The 25759-nt window shown below is 46.8% G+C and overlaps 1 protein-coding gene across 1 annotated transcript in view; it reads right to left on the reverse strand.

Moving 5' to 3' along the window:
• Positions 1 to 25759, reverse strand: part of KIRREL3 (kin of IRRE like 3 (Drosophila)) — an 881737-nt gene that overhangs the window by 25431 nt on the left and 830547 nt on the right. The window contains exons 6-9 of the mRNA XM_006874577.1: positions 20507 to 20657; positions 14366 to 14471; positions 2634 to 2782; positions 438 to 565 (exon numbers count right to left, since the gene is read on the reverse strand). Coding sequence (XP_006874639.1) covers positions 438 to 565; positions 2634 to 2782; positions 14366 to 14471; positions 20507 to 20657 — 534 coding nt within the window. The remainder of the gene's footprint in view (positions 1 to 437; positions 566 to 2633; positions 2783 to 14365; positions 14472 to 20506; positions 20658 to 25759) is intronic.

Genomic DNA, 25759 nt, shown 5'->3' on the forward strand with positions numbered 1-25759 from the left:
TGAACTCAGCCCATTTCTTCATTGCTGCCTTTCCCCCTCTCCCACTTACCAGTAGACCAATGTGGTTGCCAGCAAACTTGCATGGCTGTTTATGTGTTCCCTTTGAGTTTCAGTCTTAGAGGGGGTTGTCTTTATCTTAATAAAGGGGTCTCTATAAAATGTATTTGAATTTGGGTTTTTTTTGTCCTAGGACACTTACTGTTGTTTTTAAGTGCGGTCAAGTCAGTTCCGACTCATAACGACCCTGTATAGGGTGTCGGAGGAGCAGCTGGTGGGTCTGAACTGCTGACTTTGTGGTTCGAAGTCCAGTGCTACTCCAGGTATCCTTAGGTGAACCAGACCCCTGGAGACTGACTCTTCCAATTAAGAGTGAAAAGAGTCCTGGAGTAGCTCCTTTAACACTGCCAAAGGCCCCAATGGTCTGAGCCATGACTCACCACGCCAGAGCCTCGCTTCATCCAGACGATAGTCAGGGATGGGTTGCCAGTCCAGGCACAGCTGAAGATGGCGTCAGATCCCAGGTCCACCAGCAGGGATTGGGGCTCCGTGGTCATTCTGGGCCCGACTGTGGTAGGGAGACAGGAGACAAGGCTTAGGATGGTCTGGGAGCTCTGGGACCCTCATTGCGCCCCAGTTCTTCTTCTCCAACTTTGTCTGGAGGAAGAATGGTTCTTTGTACCACCTTCATCCATTTTAGCCCATTGCCTCATGTACTGGACCTATGCCCTGTGGGAGTAAGGAGGAACTCTCTATCCCCAAGCTGGGTCTATAAAAAGAAGGTGCATGGCCTAGTTTCTGTCTGGGTTTACCGTGGGCTCTTCTACCTCATATCCTCTGTCCTGGTACCATCCCCCGTGTGTGGACAGAGGGGTCTTCCTTCTACCCCTCCTGTTTGTGCAACCAACTTTTCCTTTCCATGATGGGGACTGGAGCTCCCCTGTGTGCTGGCCCAGCGTCCTGAGTGGGTGCTGAGGAATAGAGTGAAGAAGGTGTGGTGACACAAGTTCAAGTCTCCTCTGGAGTCTTTATCTGACACTCGCAGGGTTTCCTCTTATTCAGCTTGCTCCCAGCCTCTCCTGCAGCCCCAGTCCATTGGATTAGCCCCTTGGTTCCATTTCCCACATTGTTGCTAAATGTTGGTGAATATTAAAGGGGGTTCATCTTCTTCTCCAACACATATTCCTCAGTGAGTCCAGGGGTGGTCCTAGGCTCTGGGACTATTCAGGGTGCATGGAGCTTGGACAGGTAGACTTCTGCCCTTTGTGGTCCAGTGCTTATCCTACAGGGCCATACCACATGGTGGCACATTCACGGGCAAAATTATGAGAATTTCTTATATTACTTAACACCTTGAGGCAATAAGTTGTTGAGCCTGGGGGTTCAGGACAATAGTCTCAAGATACACTATGATCAGTTGACATAACACAGTCTACAAAGACAACACTCTACATTCTAGTTCTTTGAGTAGAGACTAGATTCTTAAAAATTCATTAATGGCCACCTAAGGTACAACTATTGGTCTCTTCCTGTGTGGAAGAAAGGAGAATATTGAAAATTGAAGACAGTTGGAATAAATTAGTCCAATAGACTAATGGACCATGTGAACATCAGTATCCAGGACCCCGAGACCAGAATTGGTGGTTCCTGGTTACCACTACCAACTGTTCTCAGTATCACATCAGAAGGTCCTGGATAGAGTAGGAGGAAATGACCAAAGACCATAGTCTCAGCTTCCGTCAGTCCCTTTCTGACCAGTAAGCGATATACAACTCAAAGTTATATATGTATATATATAACTTTGAGTTATATACATATATAACTTTGAGTTACATATCGCTTACTAGTCAGAAAGGGACTGGAGGAAGCTGAGACTATGGTCTTTGGTCACCCTTCAGCTCTGGAACTGAACTGACTCTTGTGGTTCAATTTTCAGTCAAGCAGTAGAGAGGTTAGAGGGTAAGCTCACCATGGAGTGGTCAACCACTCAAGACCAAACGGTCACCATTTGTCTAAGGACAAAGTTCAGAAGGGTTGGGAAGGAGGGAGGAATGGAAATAAAAACCACAGGGAGGAAGGGGGATAACTGCTGTGACATGGAGGGGATGGCACTCATTGAAATGAAATGAACTCTATGATCTGTTGAATGTAAAACTGATGATCTGCTCTATAAACCTTCACTCAATTCACAATAAAAGGTATTTTTAAAAAGTGACTCTCAAACTGTGTACATGCTAATGAATCTAGTTCGTCTGTCAGGATGGGCTGGTCAGTGGCATGAGATTTCAGGTCCCTGTAAAGTCTCCACTGAGAAAGCAAAAGGCACAGGATTGGGTGTAAAACCTGGTCTCAGTTGTCATTCTGTCCTGTACTTGCTGTGTGGCCCTGGACATCCATCTCCTTGTCTGGATAACTGGAATAATAATACTTGCCTCAGTGGGTTGTTATGAGGATCAAAATAAATCTGAAACCCCACAAAGAAGCTCTTTGGAAAGTGCAAAGCAGTATGCACCTGAGAAGGAAGCATTGTTGTTATGCTACGTGTGTAGGGAATTTGACAGTTTCTCAGCCCAGAGCAGAGCCCCTCCCAGGGCCTGATCCCCAATCCTGGGGAAGGCCCACACAGCTGCACTTACAATAGACATCCACGGTCCTGCTGATGTTGGTGCTGCCCAAGGCATTGGTGACCTCGCAAGAGACTGGCTCTGAGAAATATGTGTAGTCCGCGGTGGTCCGGTACACCTCTCCAGATGCTTCCTTGATGACTTGGCCTCGTTTGGCCCACCTGTAACAGAGGTCCAAGGGCTGGAAGTGACCCTCCAGTGGCAAGGAATGTGTCTCTGGGAGCTGGAAGCATCCATCCCAACAAGGATACCTGGTACTGGACGAAATCCCAGAGGGGAAATCTTCACAGAAGGGCTACTTGAGGACTACAAGAGGCATGGGACTTATTTCTACCTGTCACAGCTCTCTAGAGTTCTGATGTGGTGCTGTAGGATAAGCACTCAACCTTAAGGTCAGTTTGAACCACAGGGTGAGCGGTTCAAACTCACCTGTTGTTGTTGTTATGTTATGTTGTTATACAGGGTTTCCAAGGCTGTAAATCTTTAAGGGAGCAGAAAGCCTCATCTTTCTCCTGCAGAACAGCTGGTAGTTTCGAACTGCTGACCCTGAGGTTCGCAGCCCGATTCGTAACCACTATGCTACTAGAGCGTCTTACCTAGGAAACCCTAGATAGGGCTGTTATGCGTTGGAGCCGACTCAAAGGCATTTACACAACAACATAGCTATCCAGTGCTGCTATAACAGAAATACTTCAAGTGGGTAGCTTTAACAAACAGAAACTTATTTTCTCACAGTTGGCGCTGGAGGAAGGTCCTTGTTTCCTCTCAGTTCCTTGGTGATTTTCATGTGGCATGCCCTCTATCTGCCTCATCTCTGCTTCCTTCTGTGCTCACTATCAGCTTGGCTCATATGAAGATGATTGGCTTAATTTCCACCATTCACTGATCTGACTTAATTAGCATAGAAAAGGAAACTCTGCTTCCAAATGGGATTGCTCCCATCTGTATGTTCTTGTTGTTATGTGCTGTGGAGTTGGTTCCGACTCATAGTGACCCTGTACAGGGTTTCCGAGGCTGTAAATCTTTATGGGAGCAGAAAGCCTCATCTTTCCCCCGTGGAACAGCTGGTAGTTTCGAACTGCTAACCTTGCGGTTCACAGCCCGATTCATAACCACTATGCTACCAGAGCTCCTTCAGTATGTCGTTGTTGTTATGTGCTGTGGAGTCGGTTCCGACTCATAGCGACCCTGTACAAGGTTTCCGAGGCTGTAAATCTTTACGGGAGCAGAAAGCCTCATCTTTCTCCTGCGGAGCAGCTGGTAGTTTCGAACTGCTGACCGTAAGGTTCGCAGCCCGGTTCATAACCACGATGCTACCAGAGCTCCTTTCCTTCAGTACAGGGGTTGGAATTGACAACAAACACTTTTTAGAGGACACGATTCAATCCACAGCAGTCATGGTGGGCTTTGGTCAGCTGGTCACCAGGCAGGTCATTTAATAAGTGAGTTATTCTGGAGGGAGGTGAGTTGGTTAATCAGTTAGCTAGCTGTTTGGTGAGTTGGATGAATAGTTCAACTGTCAGTCACCAGAGAGCTTGGCTGTCTGGCTCTGAGCTCTATTGTAGTCTTGTCTTGAGCAATATTGGGAAAGAAGGCAAAGCCCATGGCCTCAGAGGCCAAGCTTTAAAGGTATGCATGGCCACACACAGATGGGCACACACAGACAGACAAATGCGGCTCCAGAAGCTTAACTTCAAACAAGTTGAAAATGGTAGGCGAGGTGAAGGTTTCCTCCCTCCCTTGCCCTTGGCCAGTTCTCCCAACTCTGCTGTCTCATTTCCCTTTCCGTTCCAGGGTGGGTCCCTCTCTCTCATTGAGAGCCCTTTTAGCTTCCCTTCCCCAAGGCAGCACTTGTTCTTTGTCCTGCCCAGTTTCGGCCCTACCAACATAGCTTTGCTTTCGGAGGCCCTGGCTCTATCATGGGCTCTGGTGAAGTAGGCCGGTGATTCTTTTCATCAATGGGTCAGGAGAGCACCCAGGGGTGGTTGTTGTTAAGTGCTGTCCAGTCGGTTCCGACTCATAGCGACCCTGTATAGGGTTTCCAAGGAGTGGCTGGTGAGTTTGAACTGCCGACCTTTCGGCTCAAACCAGCCTTGTGGTCCAGCACCACACCAGGACTCCCAGGGGAGAGACAGCAAAACCCTGGGCTTGTCTGAGTTCTGGCCCTGGGGCAGGGGTCACTGCATTGGACCAGTACATGTGTGAGGGTGAGTATGTGTACCTGTGTCAGTGTGTGTGTGAGAATGAGTGTAAGTGGGTGTGAATTTGTAGTCACACATTTGTATAAATGTGTGACAGAGGATGAGTATGTGAGGGTGTGTGTGGGAGTGTGTATATGAATGTGAGTAAGGGTAAGTGTGTGTGTGAAGGTGAGTTGTGTGAAGGATAGGGTCTTTCCTTATAGATCCCTAAGGAGAGAGAGCTCACAGTGTCCCCTGGCTTAATCCTAGTGTGAATAACACTCATTTTTGTTTTTTTTAAACACTAGCCTTCTGAGGGAGTCCTGGTGTGGTGCTGCGGGTTAATACACTGGGCCACAAAGTCAGATTGAACTGCAAGGTTGACGGTTGAAGCTCACCAGCCGCTCCTTGGAAACCCGATATAGGGTCGCTATGAGTCGGAATCGACTCATAGGTGCTCTCCTGACTCACTGATGAAAGGAGTCACTCTCCTACCCCACCAGAGCCCATGATAGAGTCAGGGCCTCGGAAAAGCAAAGCTATGTTGGTAGGGCCGAAACTGGGCAGGACAAAGAACAAGTGCCGCCAACTATGAGAGGGAGCCAACTTAGAGGGCACTTAACAACAAAAACAAGCCTTCTGAGAGCCAACCAGGCTCCTCCCACTGAATTTCAAATCTGTTTGGGGTTTTGTTTGGGCCTCCAAAGTGTAGCTCCCTAGTAGCTACTTTCCCCGTCCGCCCTCCTTGCACTCCCTGCTTGGCAGTCTGGCTGGCTACCCTTGGGAGAGGGCCTTTTCTGTGTATCACACGGAGTACCTATGCTGGCACCCTGCCGTTAGGATCACAAATTAATACCAAGTAATTATGAAGAACACAATTAATAATAACAATTAGAGTTTAACAACGGAGCAAACCATAGCTCCCTGAGAACTTAAGGAGCTTCCCAACAAACCATTATGAGTTATTCATGAATCATTTCAATTTCTAACTTTAATTTAATGACCAGATTTTATAGTCAGGCACAGCCCTTGCCCGAGGCTGACAAATTCAGTTCCAGACACATCGTTGTGATATGTGTCCCACCTCTGCTCTCTCCACCTGCTGCAGGGAGGGTTTGGGTGGCAGGGACCTAGGTATAGGCCCGGTAGGGTGCTGGCTGGACATAGAGGAGAGTAGAGGAGGTCCTGTCTTGTTCTGCCCTGGCCTTTGCTCCTGACCGCCTACCTGGGTAGGCTAATGGGGATCGGGGGTTCCGATAGAAGGAGGGGTTTTCTCCCCTCTCCGTTTGGTCCTTTACCTGGTTAAGTCAGGGAGGGTGGCAAAAACTGCAACTCCCAGCAGGTCGGGTCTGAGTGCTCCAGGCCTACAAAGGCTAGCCTCAGCCTTCCAGGCCATCAGGTTAGCTTCAGCCCTCACAGATAAGGAATGAAAGGAGAGTCAGAGCTGGGGATTGCTGTAGAGAGAGATGCTTTCTTGTCATCGGCAGGAGCTGTGTGTGTGACTCTAGCTCTCTAGGCAGCCACTGCCCTCACTTTTCCCACACCACTCTTCTATTAGAGATGGTGAGCAGTTACAACCAGAGGAGGAAGAGCAGAAGCAGGGGAAATCCTTGATAGTCCTTCCCCAGAGCTCCACCACTCATCCATCTGTCAGTTTGTCGTACTGTAGTGGCTTCCTGTTGCTGTGATGCTGGAAACTATGCCACCAGTATTTTAAATACTAGCAGGTGACACCCTTGGTGGACAAGTTTCAGCTGAGCTTTCAGACTAAGGCAGACTAGGAAGAGGAGAGGCAGACTATATCTGAACGTTTAATCACTGAAAAGTTTATGAATAGCAGTGGGACATTGTCAGATAGCACCAGAATGTTGAATACTGACACATGATTATTAGATATAGTTAGATAGAGTGCTGGAAGATGAGCCTCTCAGGTTGGAAGGCACTTAAAATACGACTGGAAAAGAGCTGCCTCCTCAAAGCAGAGTTGACCATGATGACACAGATGGAGTAAAGTTCTCAGGACCTTCATTTGCTGATGGGACCCAAAAACCAAAATGAGGAGAAACAGCTGTAAACATCCATTAATAATCGGAAAAAGGAATGCATGAAGTATGCATCCAGGAAACTTGGAAGTTGTCAAAAATGAATTGTTGTTAGGTACCATCAAGTCAGTACTGACTCATAGCGACCCTAGGTACAACAGAATGAAACACTGGGCCAACCTCAAAATTGTTGCTATGCTTGAGCCCATTGATGCTGCTATTTTGCCAATCGATATCTCTGGGGGTCTTCCTCTTTTTCTCTGACCCTCCACGTTACCAAACATGATATCCTTCTCCAGCGACTGACAATATGTGCGAAGAATGAGAGACAAAGTTTGGCCATCCTGGCCTGCAAGGAGCACTCTGGCTATACTTCTTCAACACAGATCTGTTGGTTCTTTTGGTAGCCCATGGCACTTTCAATATCATCCTCCAAAAATGAAATAAAACACATAAATATTGATATCCTATGCATAAGTGAGTTGAAATGGACCGGTATTAGCCATTTTGAATCTGACAATCATATGGTTTACTATGCCAGGAATGACAAATTAAAGAGAAATGGTGTTGCATTCATCGTCAAAAAGAACATTTCAAGATCTATCTTGAAGTATAATGTTGTCTCTAATAGTATAATATCCAAATGCTTACAAGGAAGACCAGTTAATACCACTATTATTTAAATTTACACACTAACCACTAAAGCCAATGATGATGAAATTGAAGAATTCTGCCAATTTCTTTAGTCTGAAATTGATCAAACATACAATCAAGATGTATTGATAATTACTGGTGATTGGCATGCAAAGAGTGGAAACGAGGAAGGATCAGTAGCTGGAAAATATGGCCTTGGTGATAGAAATGATGCTGGTGATTGCATGACAGAATTTTGTAAGACCAATGACTTCTTCATTGCAAATACCTTTTTAAAATAACATAAAAGATGACTGTACACATTGGCCACATCAGATGAAATACACAGAAATCAAAATGACTATATTTGTAGGAAGAGATGCTGAAAAAGCTCCATCCATATCATCAGCCAATACAAGGCAAGGGCCAACTGTGGAGCAGGCCATCAATTGCTCATATGCAAGTACAGCTGAGGCTGAAGAAATTTAAAACAAGTCTATGAGAGCCAAAATATGACCTTGAACACATCCAACCTGAATTTAGAGATCATCTCAAGAATAGATTTGATGCATTAGACACTAATGACCAAAGACCAGAAGAGTTGTGGGATGACATTAAGAACATCATACAGGAAGAAAGCAAAAGGTCATTTAGAAGACAAGAAAGAAGGAAAAGACCAAAATGATGTCTGAAGAAACTCTGAAACTAGCTCTCCACTGTAGAGATGCTAAAGCAAATGGAAGAAATGAGGAAATAAAAGAGTTGGACAGAAAATTTCAAAGGGCAGTTCAAGAAGACAAGTCAAATATTATAATGTAAAAAAAAAAAAAAAAGCATTATAATATAATGTGCAAAGACCTGTGGTTAGAAAACGAAAAGGGAAGAACACGTTTAGCATTTCTTAAGGTGTAAGAACTGAAGAAAAAACTTCAAGTCTTGACTTGTGGTATTGAAGGATTCTATTGGCAAAATATTAAATGATGCAGAAAGCACCAAAAGAAGATGCAAAGAATACAGAGTCACTACCAAAAATAAATGGATGATGTTCAGCCATTTCAAGAGATAGCATATGATCAAGAGCAAATGGTGCTGAAGGAAGAAGTCCAAGGTACACTGAAGGTATTGGCAAAGAACAAGACTCCGGGAATTGGTGGAATACAAACTGAAATCTTTCAACAAACTAATGCAACACTGGAGGCATTCACTTATCTATGCCAAGAAATTTGTAAGACAGCTACTTGGCCAACTGATTGGAAGAGATCTATTTTGTGTGTCTATTCAAAAGAGAGGTGACCCAAAGGAATGCAGAAATCATCAGAGAATATTATTAATATCACATACATGTAAAATTTTGCTAAAGATAATTTTTTAAATGGCTGCTACAGTACGTTCGCAGGGAACTGCCAGAGGTTCAAGGTGGATTCAGATGGGGACATGGAACAAGGGATATCACTGCTGATGTCAGATGGGTTTTGGCTGAAAGCAGAGAATACCAGAAAGAAGCTTACTTGTGCTTTCTGACATGCAAAGGCTTTTGACTGTGTCATGACAAGCTATATTTTGACTGTGTCATGACTGTGTCATGACAACACTGTGGAGAAAGAGTATTCTGGAAAACTTAATTGTGCTCATAAGGAACCTGTACATAGACCAAGAGGCAGTCGTTCAAACAGAATTACTGGGACACTGAATCAGGAAAGGTGTGCACCAGGGTTGTATTCTTTCATCATACTTATTTAATCTGTATGTTGAGCAAATCATCTGAGAAATTGGATTATATGAAGAAGAATATAGTATCAGGACTGGAGGAAGACTCATTAACAACTTGTGATATGCAGATGATACAACCTTGATTGATGAAAGCTAAGACTTAAAACACTTACTGATGAAGATCAAAGACAACAGCCTCCAGTATGGGTTGTACCTCAAAGTAAAGAAAACAAAAATGCACACCACTGGATCAATAGATAACATCATGGTAAATGGAGAAAAGATCGAAGTTGTCAAATACTTCAGTTTGCTTGGATCCACTATCAACACTCATGGAAGCAGCAGTTAAGAAATCAAACGACGTATTGCATTAGGCAAATCTGCTGCACAAGACCTCTTTAAAGTTTTCAAGGGCAAAGATGTCAGTTTGAGGACTCAGGTGAATTTGACCCAAGCCATGGTATTTATGAAGGAGCTCTGGTAGCGTAGTGGTTATGAATCGGGCTGCGAACCTCAGGGTCAGCAGTTCGAAACTACCAGCTGTTCCGCGGGAGAAAGATGAGGCATTCTGCTCCCGTAAAGATTTACAGCCTCGGAAACCCTGTACAGGGTTGCTATGAGTCGGAACCGACTCCACGGCACATACCAACAACAACATGGTATTTATGAGTTGGGCTGATAACCTCAAGGTCAGAAGTTCTAAACTACCAGCTGTTCCACAGGAGAAAGATGAGGCTTTCTGCTCCTGTAAAGATTTACAACTTTGGAAACCCTATACAGGGTCACTAGGAGTCCGAACCAACTTCATAGCACATACCCACCAACCTCATATGCATGTGAAAGTTTGACAACGAATAAGGAAGACCATAGAAGAAATGATGCATTTGAGTTATGGTGTTGGAGAAGAATATTAAAAGTACCATGGACTGCTAGCTGAACAAAAAAAATGGTGTTCGAAGTCAGAAAGCTCCTTAGAGGCCAGGCAGACTTTGTCTCTCATAATTCAGACATATTATCAGAAGGGACCAACTATTCCTTGGAGAAGGACATAAGGCTTGGTAAAGTGGAGAGCCAGTGAAAAAGAGGAAGACTCCAACAAAATGGGTTGCCACAGTGACAGCAGCAATGGGTTCAAGCTTAACCATGACTGTAAGGATGGCACAGGACTGTAAGGGGCACTGTTTCATTCAGTTGTGCATACAATGACACCTAACAATAATAACAACAACAGCAACAACCCCAGGTCTGGGGAGGAGTCTTGGTCACCAGAGTGTCCAAGACCATAGCTTTTTGGGAACTATCTTGGGGTCCCTGACAGTCCTCTGCTCATATCTTTTCTTCAGTTTTCAGCTCAGACACACCTTTCATCCTCTCCTACACCAAGAATACCCTTTTCTGCTTGTAGTTCAGGACCCAGAGGTTCAAATCATAGCATCCAAGTAGTCAGATGAGAAGAACAAGAGTCATCCTAGCTCCCTGTCTCCTCTCTTCTCTGCCTTCTTTAGCCTTTTCACTTCCTACTTGCCTTTCTTCCTTTTTTGTCTCTCATTTTCCCACCACCTCTTTCTTCCTCTATTGCTTTCGCCACCTCTCCCAATCCCTCTGAAAAAGCAGCCAGCTTAAATTTTTCCCAATCAATGTCTAATCTGATCTGAGCAAATCTAAGTGGATTAATTATTTACATCGCAGCTGCCAGCATGCTGCCAAAAGCCCCAGGTTTCTTCTTGGGGAATGGCCCCCTATCTGTCATCTGCTGGGGGCACAGAAACTGTGGAGAAAGCAGCATGGGCCAGGGAGCAGCCGTGACTGCTGGGTGGTGCCGCATGTGCTCCTCTTTCTGCCTGTCTGCTTCTGCTTTGGGGCGCTGGTACTGGTAGAAGAGGGTATATCTTTAATTTGAGAGAGGGCAGCCTATGCATGGCATGAGGAGGAAGCAATCACAATAAATGAGAATAAAGAATTGGAGATCACTGTAATCTTGTAAGTGTCAGTTTGGAAAAATCAATGTACTTCTGTGGCAGATTTGCTTAAGGCTTTTCCTCTTGCATCCCAATGCCCACAGCTAGAAAGACAGTCTGGGCTGCTTGGTGAGGCCTCACTGAAAGAGCCATGGCATGCCTATTGCCTTCACTTCCTGTCAGGTCTACCAGAAGGGCTCCCAGAGGAAAACCTCTGCAGGAAACAGCCCCCAGACCGGGGAGGGCTCTGCAGCATCCGAGGCTAACGTGGAAGATCATGAGGGGATGCTATGTGGACTGAATTATGTCCCTCCAAATAATGTGCTGTGGAGTCTTGGTGTGGCGCTGTGGGCTAATGCATCAGACTGCAAAGTCGTTTGAACTACAACATCGGTGGTTCAAGCTCACAGCTGCTCCCTGGAAACCCTATACAGGGTTGCTATTGGTCAGAATCGACTTGATGACATTTAACAACAACAACAATATGTGCTGTAATCCTGACCCCTGCTCCTGCAGATGTGACCTGTTCGGAGTAGGATTTTCTTTGCAGTGTTAGTAAGATCTACCAAGTTCGGTGGATTCTAAACTTAATCACTTCTGAGTTATGAAAAGAGCAGAACAGACACACAGAGACAAGAACAGACAGGGAGAGACATACCATGTGGGGACTGCCAATGAACTAAGGAATGCCCAGGGCTACCGAATAGGAAGGAATCCACACAACACTTTGATTTGGATTTTTAGTCTCCAAAACTGTGAGAAAATACTCTTCTGTTCTTTTAAGCCAGCCACCTGTGGTATTTATGTTACAGCAACACAAGTCGACTTGAGCAAGGCCTGCTCCTCCTCTGTAACAAGAAGATGTACACCTGACCCTGTGAGCTCACAGGGGAGGGAAACCCACTAGGACACCGCATCTCAAACCTGCCAGTTTTGTGCTTGGTTGATTAGTTGTTAACTTTTTATTTTGAACAAAACAAAACTCCAGACTAGAAGTAGCAAAAACATTGTAAGTAAAGATGAAACAAAGTGTATGATTTGCTGAAAGTAGACATGATGATCTTGTCTGTAAACCTTCACTCAATTCACAATAAAAGGTTAAAAAACAAAACAACAAACAATATAATTAACCCCTGTATTCCCTTCACCTGGATTCACTGTCATTAATATTTTGTCATATTTGCTTTCTGGCATTCTCCATAAGCAGATGTACATCTCATTGTTATCACCCTGAAGTGTCCTGCTTTTGTAAGGGTGTCAGACCCAGAAGATCCTGGTTTCCAGGGTGTTTTCTCAACCTGCCCTGGCCAGAAGGCAGGTGAGGGTGCAGATGAAAGCCTGGGGGTGATGTTATTACACACACTGCCCTGTACTCTACAGCCTCTCAGTAACTAGGTCCTCACAAGATGAAGGAGAGAGAGAGTGGAAGAGAAATGGAAGTTGTAAGTTGTGTGCTCTGGTCTCTGGGGTCTTCTTGGGACAGCTGTGAGTGTGATTGAAGGAAGGGGTGTATCTACTCTGGTGGTCCTTGGATGTGTAGGGATGCCCTGGGAAACTGGCACGAGAGACATTTTCTGGGCATGTTGTTCCTGGTGTTTGGGGACCATGAGCAGAGAGTTGGGAATATGCAGCAGAAAAGAAGCCAGACTTGTACCGAGAGGAGCAGGCCACAGAGGTGCAATGTGAAGGCAGATAAAGAGTTCATTTGGTTGTTTCTTTCTGCATCTCCAGTCACTTGCAAGGAGCTCTGGTAGCGTAGTGATTATGAGTCCAGCGGCTAATCTCAAGGACAGCAGTTTGAAACTACCAGCTGTTCTGTGGAAGAAAGACGAGGCTTTCTGCTCCTGTAAAGATTCACAGCCTCGGAAACCCTATGCAGGGCTGCTGTGAGTCGGAACCAACTCCATGGCACACCACCACCACCACCACAGTTACCTGCAGACAGATGTTAGATCCTGACCAGACCAGACCCACCCTTTTGGACCTGACTGAGTCCCCTGCTCAGAAGAACATCCAAGGTCATCTTCTTTTCTCTGTCTCCGGGTTAATGGACAGTTAAACTAGATGAGGCAGATGGGATTTAATCCTGTTTAAAAATAGCCTCAGGGGCTCTTTGAGCATTTAAAGGAGTATATATTCTTAGTTTTGTATGTGTGCATCAAATATTTTTGCTTTGTTCATTTGTGAAATATAAGAAGTCAATGGGGAACCACCGAGAGGAGTAGTATAACTGTTGGAGGGGATTGCAATCACTGAGATGAAACAAAGTATATAATTTGTTGGATGTACAGCTGATGATCTTGTCTGTTAATCTTCACTTACTTCACAATAAAAAGTCAAATAAAATAAAATAGCCTCAGGGATAAAGGCACATCACCTTCCTGGTTCTGGCTCCAGGGTGGCATAGTTACTCACACTGCTAGGAGGACCTCCTTATATTCACTCTGCATCTCTGGCCACTTCTTTGGCCCATTTCCTCTCATCCTGCTCTTGGGTCACACTGCCTCTTGTCTTCTCTGCTTTCGCTTTCCACTTCCCATGACTGGCTTATTTCTTTAAGTCTAGAAACATTAGTATCCCTGACGCTTGCTGCTGCACCAAATTAAAAACCTGTCTTTATGGCAGGAAGGACATGCTGGGCTCCACCATCAAGCCTGATCAGGAGGAAAGGGAGGCTCAGGAGCAATAATATAAAAACAGGAACTCTTTTATTAGTATGTGGGAGAGGGCTACACACAGCCATAGATGGTCCCAGGTACCCACCATTCAGAATAGGGTTGAATTTCCCTGACATTCTACCCTATTTAGTAGACAGTCTGGAATCCAGGTTCTGATCTTATTGGTGCTCCTAATTTTCTTTCTGTGCTTCACCTCTTCCTTCTCAGAAAGTAGAAATAAACAACATATTCAAACGGAAGGGGTAAAACTCACTGCAGTGGAAGTTAAGTGTATGCAGGTATGAAGGAAAGGGGATGGAGGGATAAAAGTGGGTGGGCAGGAAGGAGTCCTTACTTGGCTATGGGATGGATGGGACAAGGGAGGTGGGAGGGAAAAAGTCCTCACCTGGCCAAGGGTTAGACAGAAGTGGTGGGAAGGGAAGAAGCTAAAGAAGGTAAAGGCACATACAGATACATCATACACCACACCCTTGGTGCCCCCTAGGTGATGGGCACATGGAGGGATGCAGTGATGAAAGCGTGTCTGCTCCACAGTGCTCTTACCTGTACTTGGTGACTGCTGGGTTGGCCTTTGCTGAGCAGTGGAATGTGACCACGTTGTCTTCTAGCACTGGCTGTGGCTCCACAGATAGGTTAACAAGTGGGGGGTCTGCAGAGAGAGAGAGAGAGAGTGCATCTGCAGACTGAGGCAACTGTGTCCCACCATTCAGAAAGGAAGGGGGCAGGAAGGCCCTTCCTGGGTGGCACGGAGAGTAAAGTCCTGAGACAAACCAGGTGATTCTTGGTGCAGGCAATGCTCCAGTGCCCCAGAAAGTTCGGGAATCTAGTAGAAGACCCTTCCACACCCAGGGGCTCCTGTTGATTCAAGGCATAGAGCTTGAATGAACTCCCTTTAAAAACTGTGGCTCCCTGGTCTGAGGAGTGCACTGCCCATCTCCCAGCTTTTAGCTGGAACAAAACATATAAGGAAAGAGAGCTGGGGGTGGGGTGGGCATAAGGGAGAGGGTAGATACTAAGCCCCATTTACATGCAAATTTTATAGCTTGGCTATGTGTATTTAATCTCTGGATGTTTGTCTGTTAACTTGAAAGTGGCATTTACGCCTTTTCATCAGCTCCTCATCTTTTGAGTCCTGATTGGTGACCCTGGTCCTCAGTTCCCCAGGCTCAGCTCCTTTTCTTCATTTGACATGATGGGAAGACAAGCTTTGAAGTGCTTAATGGTGGGAGGTGGGAATATAGAAAGTCAGAGAGAGGAAGTGAGACAGGGGACAGAGAAACAAAGATGGGTCCAGAGAGATAGGAGACAGACAGACACATAGAAGAGAGAGAGATACAGACACACAGAGGGAGAGAGAACCAGAAAGACACAGAGAGTAAAGAGCTGGAGAAAGAAACACAAGAGAGACACAGAGATTGAGATATCCAAAGGAACAGTAAGAATAGATGAAAGAGAAACAGAAAAGCAAAGAGCAGACAGACTGAGAGAAATAGAGAGAGGCTGATATATGCACAGAGACACATAATCAGACAAAGATTTCAGACTAAAGGCAAAAAAAAAATAGAGACTGAGGAAGACAAAAGAGACACACAAAATGTGACAGGTGTTAGGGAGAAAGACCAAACAAACAAACACCAACAGAGAGAGACAGACAGAAATAGAGATGGTGGAGTAGTTGGGGGAGGCGGAGGATTAGCCCTCCTGGGCTGAGGGGCAGTAAACTCTGACTCTGTCCAAACGTGGTACTCCTGAGCTTCCAGTTCTCCAGGCCTCAGCATTCCTGGGCACCCAAGCTCCAGGGCAGGAAAGGCCAATCTCCATCCTTCTTCCTTGTCATGCCTGGAGATCCAGCTGGGGTTCAGTTCTAGGCTGAGTGGAGTCTCATAGCCTAGCCAGGACCTGGGCTGGTCTTCTGAGCCAGTTCCCACCAACAAACAGAACAAACTTTGATTTTCAGAGAGAAAAGTAAGAAGCCAGTTTCCCTTAAAGGGTCCCACTGGGTCCCTGTGAAAGGTACTGACAGAGAGGGTGGGTCCTGACCGGCCCTGTCTTGTTCCTGTTTGAGACCCTCAGTGGGTCACACACACAACCCTAGTTGCTGACTGAGCTGACTCCTCCCTGCCGTTGACATCATTTGATCATTTGGTTCCCTATGCTCCACTGGTGCTAACTGGACCTGCCTCACTGCCCAGCACCGGGGACTGAGGTTTGGGGTCTAGACAAGGCACACAGACACTGCAGACAGACACGGGGAGAGTATGCACTTCCTGAACAGCAGGTAGCAGACGATGTGGGGCCGATTTAGCCTATATTATTCTCCCACCCCACCTCCAAGAAATAGCAGATATTGGAAGCTCTCCTGCTGGAGCAGCCAGCTTGCCTGCCATCTCATGGAGAATTTTGCGGGAAGTGGTAAGTACACAGGTGTTTTCAGTCTCAGATTTTGAAGTAAACTCCAAACCATCACAGAAATGGCAAAGAACTGCAACAGGAACTCACAGCCCAGGAGAGCTAAGCCCCTCCCCCACCAGCTGCCCATCACCACCCAGCGAGGACCTCCAGGGACATGTGCACGGTGAGTCCCTGCCAGATCTGTGCACACAGGTTCGGATGGAACACAGCATCATAGGACATCCAGACCCAAGGAAGACCCAGGGCTAGAGAGCATGTCTTGGGACACAGCTGTCTGGACCTAATGTCCTCAAGTCAATTAAACTCTTGTTCCAAGTAGTGATGGTGCCACTTCAATAGAGTCTAGAAACTTGCCACAGGACTTGCAAGTTTGAGAAGACCACCTCTCACCTGAGAGTCCTTTAGAAAGTGATAGAACTTTGGGAGGCACGGTGATGGACCAGGCACTTGCTGGAGGACGCTTCTTTTCCATTACATACTCATTGTCTTAGATTCTTCTGTGGATCCTGCCCTCCTCATCTTCCCACCTCTCTGGCATATCCTTGGTGCTCAGCCTTTCCTGGAGGGCCTCAGGAGAACAACGCTCTGGGGGTCTTCCCACTCACCTGTCTCACCTGCCCCTCCACCCCCAGAACAGAGGTCCCTCCATCGTGCTCTCTCTGCCTGTCCTCTGGATGCACAGGTTATGAATCTACAGGAGTCTGTCAGGCTCCCGAGTTATAAATAGTTTATGTCATATCCAACTATTAAACATGATTTTAGTCCCACTTGTGATGTCGGCTGCACAACTTGACGGAGGGCAGCTTTGATGTAGCTGCTGGAACCGAGATCACACTGAACAGATGTTACAGCTGAGAGTCTGTTAGTGTTTCCATCAGCAACCTGTGTGTGCATGTGTGTGTGCTTTCAGGGGAAGTATTACATGGATAAGGGGGGAAGGGAGAAACTTCATGACTCAGTGATTTTATTGCACATCCATTTGAAACTTGGCAGCTGGACGCAGAGTCCAGATGTGTTGAAGCTTTGAGGGTGTTAAGCTTTCTCTCCCATTACTCAATCTAGGGGCTTTGTCTTCCGTTGGATAACATATAAAGACCAAGGGAAACAAACAACAAATGTGCTTTTGCTGAGTTGGGATGCTTCTTGTCTGACTGGGGAATGAGCAGGTTTGCAAAGGCAGCTCTGATCCAGCCTATGATGTCCACAGTAAACAGTTGGATGCTTACTGAATGAACAAGTGAACACATGGAGGAGGAAGGGGTGGAGAGATGTGTGCAGCACATATAAGCACCTCCAGCTTAAGGGAGAGGTGACCTGGGATGAATGATAAAGTTCATACTGTGAGGGACACTGCAGAGGGGCAGCCACACACCTTTGAGCCTTGTCTTGTGGGATTCATGGAAGAGTGGACGATGGACCATGAAGAGTGTTCACAACGTGTCAGGTGCTGTGCCAAGGACGTGCATTATGTAGTTGAATCGTTACCTGGGTGAACTAGGCAGTACAACCTACATTTACAGATGAGGAAACTGAGGCACAAATAAGTTACATAACCTGACAACTCAGTAAGTGCTGGAGGCAGAATTCAAACCAGGAAGAGTTCCAAGGTAAGGTCACTGCACTGGACTGCCTCAGAAACCCATCTAGGAGACCAGGCATCTGGGTCCTAGTCCTTACTCTGACCTCAATCCCAATGCGTTTCTTCTGATATGGCTGAGATGTCTTTGGAAAGAAAGTCAGAAAAGGCCTTGAGAGATTTTCTGACATCTGTGGGCACTGTTAAAATGATGCATTTAGAGGACTGTCTTTGCTAATAGGTAGGCTCTTGTTGTGAGGAGAACTTCCTGTTAATAGGAGGGTCCTCCTGGTGTGATGGATAATAACCCGGAGCAGAAACACTGCTTCTCCCTGGCTTTCTGCTTACCGGGGCTCTGGTTGCTTTTATGGGAAACCAACTCAGGGTGTCTCTTGTGTGGGATCCTGTGGTTCTCTGGACCGGGCTGGGATTGGTGGGGTGAGGAGGCAGAGGCTGTCACAGTAGCCACAACTGGCAGCGCAGCCAGTAAGAGGCTTGGATGTCCTGTGAACACTGGCATCTCAGATTTGGCTTGTGTTTGGAGAGAGACCACCTTGATTCATGGTTAATGTTAGGCAGGAAGAGACCTAGGACATCACTGGGTCAAATCAGGCAAGGAGCTAGAGGTCTAGGAGGTAAAGTGACAAGTGTTGGCTCCTACAGTTCAGTAGCAGTGGAGTCCTTGTAGGCTCAGCATAATGCTTCCTCTCTAGAGTTGGATCCTACAGATGGTCACCATTGGAGAAACATGGCTGTGCAAGACCAGAACCTGGACTAGGGTGACGGGAGAGAGGCCCCTAGGTTCACTGTGCACATGCACAACCCTGAGAACGAATGTTTTTTTTTAAGCTTTGTAGCCTAGGTACTTCCTTTCAGAATGTTCCTTAGAAGCAAGACTTTTGTACTTGGGACATGTGGTGAGGAGGGACCAGTACTTGAAGAAGGACTATATGCTTGGTAAAGTGGAGGGTCAGTGAAAGAGAGGAAACCTCCCCCCCCCCCCCCCCCCCCCCCCCAACGAGATGGATTGACACAGTGGCAGCAACAAACAACTGTGTAGGTGGCTCAGGACTGGGCGGTGTTTCATTCTATTGTGCATAGGGTTGCTGTAGGTCGGAACTGGCTCAATGGCACCTAACAACAGCAGCAGCAGGTGGCACCTCCCTCACATTATCCTAGTCTTGCCCTGGTAAACACTATCCTTTAATGAATAATGACACAACAGTCTTAACCTGGTGTAGAAGAGGCGGTGGGGCTGGTGACTAGTGGCAAGAAATGCGGATAAAGACCACCCCGATAACTCAGCTGTTGTGTCTGGGTGTCTAGAGCCCATCTAGAGGGTTTTAAGTCTCTAAGCTTAATGGTTTCTTCTGCCCTTTAGAATCTACACCATCCCTGCCAGGATTCTAGATACTGAGTAGGCACTTCAGCTTTAGGGCTCCAAAATGGGCTCTCAGAACCCCAAGACTTGGCCTCTCTGGAACCTAGACCGACGTCGAACCTTAGATGAGGCAGGGCTGCCAAGAAGTGTTTTAAAGTGGATTTGATTGAGAATGACTGAATGATAAGGAGGAAACCCATGGCAGCCTGGAGCTCTGGCCTTGGTTTTCAGAACCTATGACTAAAGCAGCCACCAGCACCTGGAAACATCATGCTCTGTGGCAGGGAGGGGGCATTTAGGAAAAGAAAAGTTGGCTTTTGAGGGAGATACTTCAAATCTTAACTAATCTGGTACTGAGAGCGAGGCCACCAGGATCACCCATGTGCTGTGCTGAGCTCTTCTTTATTCTCGGACTGACAGGTGCTGAATCTCCTTTAGAAGACTTTAAAGGGCTTTAAAGCATTGCCATTGTTAATATTAATCATAATCACTGCGCTCACTGAGTGCTTACTGTGTGGCTGGATGGAAGAGGAGAGGTCTCTTCCATCCAGCCTAGGCTAGGCTGCTTAGGCTTGAAACTTAGGTGGCCTTGACAAGTTGATTAACCTTTTGTGCCTCAGTTTCCCCAAATAAGGCTCACAGTCGTACCTACTCTAAATGATTGTTGTGAGTGACAGAACACGTGCCAAGTGGAGCACAGTATGAATGGACTGAACATCCACCCTCAACAGGTGTAGCACTACACACCCCTATCCAAGTACCTTTGCTTAGGCTTCCTCTTCAAGGTCGGGAGGTGTGGGGCCACCTGCTGGGCCAGCAGGGCTGGTGGACTGAGCATGGTTACTGATTGGTGTGGAAATGTGGTTGTCCCTGGGAGGCGACCTACATGTGACTTGAAAGAAAGGCTTGGTGATGTGCTTCGGAAGGGTCGCAGCCTTGGAAACCCTGTGGAGTGTAATTCTACTCCACACACGAGATTACCATGAGTTGATGTTGACGGCAACCGGATTCACTTTTGGATTTGGGAATATGGCCTGGACATGGAATCGATAAAGGGCCATTGTGTGTGATGTTTTCACTTCGCATGACAATTAGGACAAGACCATCCTTCAGATGCTCATAGATATAAACCTGGCCCGTCCAGTCCCCAGAATCACTTGACCTCTCTGTTGTTCTCAGGTGGCCTATAGGGAGGGAGGCTAAGAAGCTTGTGTATGGCCCTATGAGAGGATTGTCCACACCTGGTGCCTTCAAGGCAAGTCTGTGGCAGTGGAACCAGTTGGTTCTGCCCTGGGCCTGGCTGGGCCATACTCACGCTGAATGTCGATGGTCACAGAAGTCTCCTTCCCACCAGGGATGGCTTTGTTGGTGGCACGGCAGACGATGCTCTGCCCATTCTCCACATCTCCGGGAGAGATGAAGAGGGTGCTTACGATGCTCTCACGCTTGCCATCTCGAAGTAGGGTCTGGGTGAAGGTGAAGAGAAAGAAAGTACCATGTCACTTGGCCTGTATGGGTCACAGGGCAGGACAGCCTTAGAGCGAGCTGGAGGCTGGACGCTCAGAAGACCCAGGGTTCTAGTCTCCTGCAGAGATGGTGGTTACGCTGGTTTCCCTGGCCTAGACTGTGGAATGAAAAGAAACTGGAGTCTTTCCATCATGTGTAGAAGATCAGCCTGGACCTGCATGTTCAAAGAATAACAGAAACCAGGTGAAGCTAACAGTAACCAGGCCAAGGGTCCTATGTACAAGGGAATTCACAGAAACTATATTCTGAATATCTGGGTGGTGCAAATGTTTAATGTTCTCAGTTTCTAACTGGAAAATCCACACACAGATGTCTTGGAGGGAAGTCCTGGAGATGTCCTTCTGGAAAATCAGCCATTGAAAACCCCATAGAGTACAATTCTGCTCTGGCACAAGTGGGGTTGCGTTACGTTGGAGTTGACTTGATGTCAACTGCAGGTTTTTGTGTACCCTGCTTCTGGTGCGTGCATGAGCCTTTGGGTTTGCAGCAGGTAGACATTTGTGGCCTTTGAGGCATTGACACCAACTGAAGAACAAGGGCACTTGAGTAAGGGCAGGGGTGGGTGTGGGAGTTCCTGCAGAATCATTGTAGATGGATCTTTTTATTGGAGTACTGGTGTGGCGCTATAGGATAAGCACTGAACCACAAGGTTGGTTTGTACCACAAGGTCAACGGTTCAAACTCACCAGCTGCTTACTTTATCAATATAAACCCTTTCAAAACCATTTTACCTCCTGACCTCATTAGAGCCGCCACCAGCTACAGACAATTCTTGCCCCTATGTGGCATCGTTAAGTCTTGGTGTGATGCTATGGGATAAAGCACTAGACCGAACCAAGAGGTCGGTGGTTCAAACTCAACAGCTGCTCATTGGAAACCCTGTACAGGGTCATTAGATACTCGATGGCACTTAACAACAACAACAATATAGTAGGATAAGCACTAGACTGCTAATCCCAAGACTGGCAGTTCAAACCCACCAGCTGCTCCTTCAAAACCCTATAGAGTTGCTCTCTAATGCCAGCGCCGCCTCTAACTCGCCGAGCTCCAGCTGAAGGAGAAGGGGGGTCAAGTGTTTATACCATGACTTGTACAAAGCAGACTGCCCGCAAATCATCTGGTGGGAAAGCACTCAGGAAGCAACTGGTTACAAAAGCTGCTCGTAAAAGTGCATCCTCTACTGGAGGGGTGAAGAAACCTCATCGTTACAGGCCTGGTACTGTGGCACTTTGTGAAATTAGACGTTATCAGAAGTCCACCAAACTTCTGATTCGTAAACTCCCCTTCCAGCGTCTGGTGTGAGAAATAACTCAGGACTTCAAAACAGATCGGCACTTCCAGAGTACAGCTATTGGTGCTTTGCAGGAGGCAAGTGAGGCCTATCTGGTTGGCCTTTTTGAAGACACCAACCTATGTGCTATCCATGCCAAATGTGTAACAATTATGCCAAAAGACATCCAGCTAGCACGTCGCATACGTGGAGAACATGCTTAAGAATCTACTATAATGGGAAACAGTTCATTCTTTAAAAAAAAAATTCTCTTCTTCCTGTTTTGGTAGTTCTGAACGTTAGATTTTTTTTTCCCCCCATGGGGTCAAAGGGTACCTAAGTATATGATTGCGAATGGAAAAATAGGGGACAGAAATCAGGTATTGGCAGTTTTCTCATTTTCATTTTTGTGGATTTTTAATATAAATGCGGGGACATAAAGCATTAATGCAAGTCAAAATGTTTCAGTGAACAAGTTTCAGCAGTTCAACTTTATAACAATGATAAATAAACCTGTTAAAATTTTCTGGACAATGCCAGCATTTGGAATTTTTTTTAAACAAGTAAATTTCTTATTGACGGCAACTAAATGGTATTTGTAGCATTTTTATCATACGGTAGATTCCATCCATTCACTATACTTTTCTAACTGAGTTGTCCTACACGCAAGTACATGTTTTTAATGTTGTCTGTCTTCTGTGCTGTTCCTGTAAGTTTGCTATTAAAATGCATTAAACTATTAAAAAAAAACAAAAAACAAAAAAACCCTATACAGAGTTGCTGTGAGTCGGAACTGGCACTTAACAACAGTCTTCCATTTGACTTGTTCCAAGTCACTCGGTCTGAAACCTGTTTCCAACTGAGGAAACACATTTGAGACAGAGAGAGGCTGAGTAATTTGACCTAACTCCTACCTCAAGTTGGTGTAGGGTCCTAAAACCTTTGGTCTCCTAAGGTAGTTGCTTTTCCCTGCTGGCCATGAGGCCATTGTTTAGCTAGTTCCCCAGGAGGCAGCTACATCTTCCACTTTGCTCCCTGGCAGCAACTTATTTCAGTGTGGTGGCTGCACCCTGACCAGCCCAGGACGATGTTTGCAGGCTGGTGCATGTGCACAGGGACAGGGAGGACCACTCCAGGTGGGATGGGTATTTGCTGAATCAACTGAACTCCCTCCAGGCAGAGTGTCTGATTGGAGCCAGAAAGTGGATGCATAGACTCCATTTTCAGAAACCTCACAGACAATAACAAGGTTCCTGGTGTTGTCTTTAGCTCCTCTTACTAGGACCTCAAGAGGGTATGGCATTATCTCCATTTATCAGAAGAGTGAACAGGCTCAGGTGCTGAGTAAACTGAGTCAGGTACTAGCTAGGAAGAGTGGGGATTTGCACTCAAGTGGGTGACTTTCTGAGCTGGAACCCCTTCCACAGCTTGAGATACTTGGGGCGATTATGATGATCCCCACCTTCTAGGATGAACAGTTAGAGCTTCTGAAGTCACAGGATTGTTGAATCTCCCCGGCTCTGGGCCTTTACCATATGTGTGACCTGTAACCCTAGGACAGGACAGAGCCCATCTGAGCAGCACAGATTTAGGCTGTGAAATTCCAGGCAGTTCACACAGCAGAGCAGTGGTTGGCCTTTGTCCTGTACCCTCTATGGCTGGCAGGGCCTATCTTAGGCCCCAGTGGCCTGTGGATGATAGAATATTCTTTCCTGGGACATGAAAGGGGCTGGAGGAGACTGAGAGCCAGTCCCAGCATGTCAGGGGTGGGTCTGATAAGTTAATAGGGTAAAATTCTCTGGATCAATAAGGGTTGTGTACCTAGGCCAGTCTTGGTGCTAAACTGGAGGTCAGCACAAGGGGGTGGTGCTAGGTGTTGTATATACTTTAGCCCCAAGCCAAAGCAGAGCTGGTGAGGAGCTGCAGCCAACACCACAGGTATAGGCATGGGCTCTTCTGCAGACCTCATGGAGTCTATAAATAGCCAGGCAATAGAAAGGAACAATTTTCTGGATGTAAATGAGACCTAGGGTAGAGTGAGGAAGGATGGGTGATCGCATTGTTCTCCCCACCTTCTTTCTTTTCCTCCATCCCAACAAAAAAACATTTGCATAAGTTTGGCTCTGCTAGGAACCCCTCCAAATGATCTCTCCTCCACAGTGGGAGGCAGAGTGTAGCCGGGTGTTGGAGGGAGGGGAACGTGGGCCCAGTTCCTAATTAGGCCCTTGGACAGCCTCCCCTCCTCCTGCACCCAGGGTGCGCCTCTGCCTTGGAAAGATGATTAATGACATATTTACTGTATCTGGGCGTACGCTTTTCTGGGAAATGAAAATTCTGGTTCCAGCTAATTAGAGAAAAGGGGAAATATGTTTATTAAACAAGGGGAGAGTGAGAAGGCCCCAGTGCCTCACACTGGCCCCAAGCTCCAGCCCCAGAGCCTGGCCTGGCCTTGGCAGAGAGGGTTTGGCCACAGTGTGGGGAAGTGAGGCTGGATGAGGGCTGGGGGTGGCTTAGAGGTGAAATTGGTCTAGGTGGGCAGGAGTGGTCTCCTGGATTTTCTCCTTTGCTCATTCCTTTCTTAGCTTCCCACCTCTCCTTTTTGCTTTTCTTTTTCTGCCTTTACTCTGCATCTCCTCTCTTCTCTTTTCACATGCAAATGAAGCCTGTGGACTTTGTGGCCTTGTCGAGGCCTTCCAGGTCATTTTATCCCTTGCTGATTTTTATCACACCTCCACCTCTTCTTCTTCACATCCCTCCCTCTCCCCTTCACTGCACTTGGCTCTGTGGACCCCAGGGGCCTGGAGCCCCTAGCCCCCAGCTTCAGGAAACATTCATTAGTATGTAAATCAGCTCCAGCAGGGGAAACAGGTTAGCCACTTTGTCTTCCTGGGCTTCTTCTCTAGGTTAGCTCAGGCCTCCAAGGCATCTCCAGGGCTGCACTCCGTACAGCTTGGGTGTGCACTATGAGGTACCCCTAAGGATGCGCTGGGATGCAGTCTGCCTCAGGGAGCTCTGACTTGTGTACAGATACAGTCAGGGGCCTGTCAGGCGTATGTACATCATGTGCATCGCAACAAGGCCCCCAGAGCACATGTTGTGGGTTGCATTTCTGCATGTGAACAGGTTCATGCTTCTGCTTGGTCCTCAGCAGGGCAAAGTGCCTCTGTCCATTCTCTTCAGAGCCCAGTGACTGTCCGTTGCCTTGTAACTCTGTGATCTTTTCCAAGCACTGCCTGCTCTGGAGGTCACCATGTCTGTGATGTGTCCTCTTGTCCAGCTCCCCTCCCCACCCTCATTTGCCCCCAACGCATTCTTTTCACTAGCTCTGCTTTTTCATTCAGCAGTGGCCTAGGAGGCTGGCTGGGCTGGGGACAGAGTGCACCCTGGGTCCAGTTGTCCAATGTTGGCAGCAGTAGCTGCCTGCACTCTTCAAATACCCCTGGACCTCAGCTGGGCCCCATGCAGTGAGAAGCCTGCTCTGTTTGAGGAGGAACCAGAATGAGGGGGAAAAGGGCATGGGTGGAATGCAGAGGGTTGGAGCCCAGTCCTGGTGCTAAATATGAATGCTCATGTATATGCAAACAGGCCTGGAGAGAGGCTTGATTGCCTGGCAACAGGCCTCCTCTCGCTACCCCTCCTCCCTTACCTCTCCCACCTGCTTCTGTCCTTTTTAATCAGGGCTTTGCTTCCCCACTCATAGGTGCTGGAGGAGGGGGCAGTCTATTGTTACTAGGCTGGAATCAGGTGTGTACTGGGGAAGGTAGAGGCTGA

This window comes from Chrysochloris asiatica, unplaced genomic scaffold, assembly GCF_000296735.1.
Source record: "Chrysochloris asiatica unplaced genomic scaffold, ChrAsi1.0 scaffold00287, whole genome shotgun sequence".
Taxonomy (NCBI): Eukaryota; Metazoa; Chordata; class Mammalia; order Afrosoricida; family Chrysochloridae; genus Chrysochloris; species Chrysochloris asiatica.